Source organism: Ostrinia nubilalis, chromosome 16, assembly GCF_963855985.1.
Source record: "Ostrinia nubilalis chromosome 16, ilOstNubi1.1, whole genome shotgun sequence".
Taxonomy (NCBI): domain Eukaryota; kingdom Metazoa; phylum Arthropoda; class Insecta; order Lepidoptera; family Crambidae; genus Ostrinia; species Ostrinia nubilalis.
Genome location: NC_087103.1, coordinates 15,359,009 through 15,364,645, shown reverse-complemented (window position 1 = coordinate 15,364,645; position 5,637 = coordinate 15,359,009). Strand labels below are relative to the sequence as shown.

At 40.0% G+C, this 5,637-nt stretch overlaps 1 protein-coding gene across 1 annotated transcript; it reads left to right on the top strand.

The window, feature by feature from the left end:
- Window positions 1–583: 583 nt before the first annotated feature.
- LOC135079461 (cytochrome P450 6B6-like) lies at window positions 584–4,513 on the top strand. The gene is made up of 2 exons (XM_063974122.1): window positions 584–2,112; window positions 3,674–4,513. The coding sequence occupies exons 1-2, from the start codon at window positions 744–746 to the stop codon at window positions 3,850–3,852; spliced, it is 1,548 nt and encodes a 515-aa protein (XP_063830192.1). The 5' UTR covers window positions 584–743; the 3' UTR covers window positions 3,853–4,513.
- The last annotated feature ends 1,124 nt before the right edge of the window (window positions 4,514–5,637 follow it).

Sequence of the window (5,637 nt, the reverse complement as noted above, 5' to 3'; positions counted from 1 at the left end):
CAGTATTCCGTAAAAGTTAAAGAAAAAGCTAAAGAAATAAAGTAAACAATAAAATAATCTGCACCTACTTAATTTGGTTTGGTTTAGCCAAAGTAAGTAGGCAATAAAAAAGTACTTTGGCAAGCACTTGTTTGTTTTTGTTATTCCACAACAAATCAACCGGCAGCAAATCTAAATGATTTGTTGACATTATGCCATTTTAACCAATTCTATTCCTGATAATTTCGGTCCATTACCAAAACCAAACTATGACAAACAATGATAGACGGGCAAAAGCAAAACACACAACGACGTTCTAAATAGTGACAATTCTTTGCAAACAAACAATTCATTTGCACATTCAAATGTTTAGAGGCAAATTAATATCAATTAAGTAATATTTACAAACTATCGTCAACGCCAAGTTCATGAAAATAACTATTAGTAACTACGAAAAAGGTAAAAAGACTGGATATTGGACAATGGTTGTTGTAAGTTAGAAAGATGATAAACACTTTTTAGCACTAGATAGGTAACTAACATATCTATTCCTTATCACTGCCAAGCAAACCTTATCTGGTTTATTTATAAGGCAAATGGTTCCAAGTCCATTACAGACATCTACAGCAGACAGGCAAGTAATCTACGCATTGTGCCAAAATCCTTGGTGCAGTTCACTCCCGCACTAACCAGTAGTTGCTATAATTGCGCTCGCGGCCCGCGCGACCAGTCGCATCCCGCACGCCGCGCGCTCCGCACTCGACATGATCGTCGTCGCGCTCGCGGTCATCGCGCTCATTGCGCTGTACCTTTACAACGTTAGAAACTTCAACTACTGGAAGGAAAGAGGAATCAAACATGACAAACCCATATTATTCTTCGGCACCAACGCCAAAAACTATTTGCAGCAGCAAAGCGTTTCAGAATCAATAGTTGAAGCTTATTGGAAGTATCCCGAGGAGAAAGCGGTCGGGCTTTTCAGATCCACGGATCCATGTTTGGTAGTGAAGGACCCGGAGATCATTAAGAGGATTTTGACCACAGATTTCAATATGTTCTACCCTCGGGGCTTAAATCAACAGAAAGGGCACGAGATCGAGCCGATGCTGCGCAACCTGTTCTTCGCGGACGGCGACACGTGGCGCCTGCTGCGGCAGCGCATGACGCCGGCGTTCACGAGCGGCAAGCTGCGCGCCATGTTCCCGCTCATCGTGGAGCGCGCCGAGAGCCTGCAGGCGCGCGCGCTGGCCGCCGCCGCCGCCGGCCGCACGCTCGACGCGCGCGACCTCATGGCGCGCTACACCACCGACTTCATCGGCGCCTGCGGCTTCGGCCTCGAGGCCGACTCGCTCAACGAGGACGACTCCGCCTTCAGGAAACTCGGAGCGAAGATATTCCATATAGGTTTCAAGGATGCCGTACTTGCAATGCTTAAAGATATATTCCCGCAACTGTTCAAAAGTATTCACACACTCCAAAGAATAGAGGGTGAACTGACCGATCTTGTTAAAGTTATATTAAAGCAGAGAAATTACCAACCATCGGGTAGAAACGACTTTATTGACTTATTGTTGGAATGTAAAAAGAAAGGCGTTTTGGTTGGAGAGTCGATAGAAAGAAAAAAAGCGGACGGAACACCCGAAACCGCTACTTTAGAAATGGATGACATTCTAATGACTGCTCAAGTGTTTGTGTTTTTCGCCGCGGGCTTCGAGACGTCGTCGTCCGCGACCAGCTTCACGCTGCACCAGCTGGCGTACCACCCGGAGGTGCAGAAGAAGGTGCAGGAGGATATAGACAGGGTGTTGGCCAAACATGACAATAAACTGAGCTACGAGGCAGTCAAAGAAATGACCTATTTGGATTGGGCTTTCAAAGAGGGTATGAGGATGTTCCCCTCGCTTGGATTTTTGATCAGGAAATGCGTGGGTAAATACACAATCCCTGAGTTAGGGATGACGATCGATGATAAAGTGCGGGTGTTCATCCCAGTTCAAAGCATGCAAAATGACCCAAAGTACTTTGACAGTCCTGAGGAGTTCAGGCCAGAGCGCTTCCACCCCGACTCATTCGACACTGCGAAGTTGAAGTTTGTGTATCTGCCATTCGGAGAAGGGCCCCGTGCTTGTATAGGTGAGTGATTTTATTCATTTATTAACATACAAACCCGTGAATTAAGCATAATAATAATGATGCCAATACTTACAGATTGAAATTTATTAAAAGTAACTAACATTCAATGTTAGTTACTTTTAATAAACAAGGGTCAATGTCAATAAATATTTATCAAAATTGTGGATTCAATGCAAATCTGTGAGAGTTTGTTTACATTAATAATATAATAATTTACTGTTTTAAAACGCTATAATTTTTTTTTATAAAATAACTTAAAATAGAGGTTTCAATGTCTGAAAATAGGTGACTTTCAATTTATACTATTACGTTATACCATCATCATTCATCACTCTAAATAAAATTCTGATAAACAACTTAAAAATAATAATTCTTGATACCGATAATAATAATATAATCTATTAAAATATTATTGTATTCATTATACCCGTACTCATTATGTCTAACAGAACACTGTACACACAAACAAACGATTGTGTATAGTGTAAATTAATTATAATTGGCATTAAGCAACATTGTTAAGTAGGATGTTTGGAGGATTTTCTCTATCATACGAATTCAATTTGTAGTTTTGAATGGACTGGAAGATTTTAACAGAATTGACAATAACTGTGTTTTGATCTCGCGGTGCCTCGCGATAAGAACTTATCTACTGTTGCTATTAGCATTCCGGATTGCTCAAGACCGACGCGCAGGCAGACGTAAACAATACTTATGATAAATTGTATTTTATTTAACTTGTCATTTATAAAATGGGTACTTGTAATATAGATTCTCTTCCTTGAAAGTAGCTAGATTCAACAAAAGTTATTTAATGTCAATTTTGCGGTGGTACCGATTTGGAATCTTTCTAATTAAACAAAGCATTCATCAATTAGTAACTTATAAATTAGTTAGTTTTAAGTTATTAGAAGTAATGAGAAGATGGAATAGCAAAACAATTAAGATGCAGAAATGTTCATACTAATGAAATAATTGTCATTTGAAAATCCAATTTGAGAATCAAAACACTTTATGCAATAAAAACTTAAGTGATGCTAATGATAGCTCACATTGATACGTTCCTAGGTATAATGATGAAGTATTTTTGATTAAGTATAGCGTGAAGTGTAGGAGTTGTTGATTCATGTCTTGTGAATCTGAGTGTTATTATGTTGTAGATTTTAATCAAATACCTACCATGACTTGAATCCGAATCAAATTTTGCATGCTGATAAAGCAGTATAGTAGCCCCTAGCACGAAAAACTTTCGACTTAGAATAATTTTCCATCAAAAAGTATGAAAACGTAAATAAGTAGTGCCCCTGTGATCGTGACGTAAAATGGACTTAACATGAGAAATGGTACCACGAAACTAATTTCGACAATCGAGATCGTCACGTTATCGTTGAATTTTCGAATTCAATCGAAGGCTTGAGTATCGAATTTTGTCAAATACGTAAACAATTCGAAGACGAGAGTTTTTTCGTGTCAGAGTCAGAGGTGCTGTACTGTAAACATTATACTACTCGTATGTACTTAAGTATTTTAACTTTGCATAACTGGTTTGTGTTTACATCAGGTGAGCGTCTCGGGCACATGCAGTCGCTGGCTGGCCTGGCCGCAGTCCTGTCCAAGTTCACGGTGGAGCCTGCGCCGGAGACGGTCCGCAAGCCGCGCGTCTACCCCAAGTCCGGCATCGTGCAAAGCATCGACGGAGGCCTGCCCCTGCTCTTCAAAGAACGGAAAATAACCAACTAATCATAAGTTTACATTAAATAAAGGCCACGCCTTTTATAGGTTAGCATTGTATTTGTAATAGACATACAGGGTGTAATTTAAATTACTGACATCCTTTTAAAATTAAACTGTACTCATGATACACGGTTGGTACATTCCCCATAATAATATTATGAGAAGCGCAAGCGACCGGTTTAAAACGATTGTACATTCAACAGCAGCTGCACATCAGAATTACACCCGTATTCACAAACGATGCTTGCTTAAGTGAAGTAGTAAATCTAACGCACAGCGTTAAACAGAGCTCTTTGATTGGTTCGTGTATCATCCTGTGCGTCCACGCGCACGGTGAGACCTCATAGTAATGTTTGTGAATACGGGCGAAAACAACACCTATCACCATCGAAATAAGATGCCACAGTGTTATGCTTCATGTGCTGTTTGTTGCCATACAAGATTTTCATTATTGCCGTTTTAACTAATTGGATTATTCTGTATTATTATACATATTTGGGGTATGCACTGTGTATCATGATTCTTATTTTAAAAGGATATCAACGATTTAAATTTCACCCTGTATGATTGTCAGAGAAACCTTCATTTAACTCGCTATCACGATGCAACTTTGTTTCACTAGATTGTATTTGATTGCGTGGCTGCTAAATACAAATGTCTTCAATAATTGCATTTATTGTGGTGAATGTAATTATGGTGGGTGGAAGTTGATTGTACAAAGGACAATGGGCAAAATGGTACCCGGCTCCAATAGATATGTGTCTAGTATCGTTTGAAAGGTCTTACCAAGATGAACAACTTTTACTATGACCACCAGCCTCAGATCTGGTTGTGTACGAAGATATACATACTTTTTTGCAGAATGGTACCCGACTCCAATAGTTATGTTTGTAGTGTCATTTGAAAGGTCTTACCAAGACGAACAACATTTACTATGGCTACCAGCCTCAGATCTGGTTGCGTTCGAAGATAAAGATACTTTTTGTGTAACCTAAGTATCATACAGTATGAAGGGGGACGCGCTCGGGGCAGGGCACCGACGAGATGGTCGGACGCGGTGAGGAAGACGGTGGGCGGGAGTTTGCATCGTGTGATCCACACAGCTTATGACCGCAGTCTGTGGAGGAATACTATCTGTGGTCGCGATCCTCATCAGTGAGGGACCGAGGAAGAAGAAGAAGAAGTATCATACGTGTCCATCGTATGGTACTTAGGTTATGCGAGGCAGGAAGGGTTTACTGCTCCAGCATCCTTCCTTAACTCTATAATTATTGATGGGGATAATTGTGTAATAAATATTTTTATAAAGAAGTTACCCCCTTATTAATAAAAAGTTACACCTAGGAAGAACCTTGGATTAAAATGACATTTCCATACCAAATGACAATTTAAGCCAGAATTCAACTAGTGTGTAACTTTTATTAATAAAGGGGTTAAAGTTTTATTAGGTACTTCTTAAGGGTTTTATTATGGGTTGCTAAAGCGAATAAACCCACAAGACCCAATAAGTCCACCCACAAGATGGACCGACGACCTCATAAAGTTAGCGGGAAGGCGCTGGATGCAGGCCGCCACCAACCGGCCATTGTGGAAATCATTGGGGGAGGCCTATATTCAACTGGACGTCCTATGGCTAAAATGATCATGATGATGATGATGAAAGCGAATAAAGGGCTAATAGCTTGGGTAGTTCATCGTAGGTATAATCCTTTCCTTTTCAATGCTTCTTTTAGTTATATTAATAGATTGTAGTCATAATACATATTCGTATACATGGATGATTGTGTTATA

Bases quoted from the DNA above. Each gene is read 5' to 3' on its own strand.
- LOC135079461 (XM_063974122.1), top strand. From the start codon at position 744: ATGATCGTCGTCGCGCTCGCGGTCATCGCGCTCATTGCGCTGTACCTT. The intron at 2,113-3,673 runs GTGAGTGATTTT...TGTTTACATCAG, and splicing joins AGGGCCCCGTGCTTGTATAG to GTGAGCGTCTCGGGCACATG.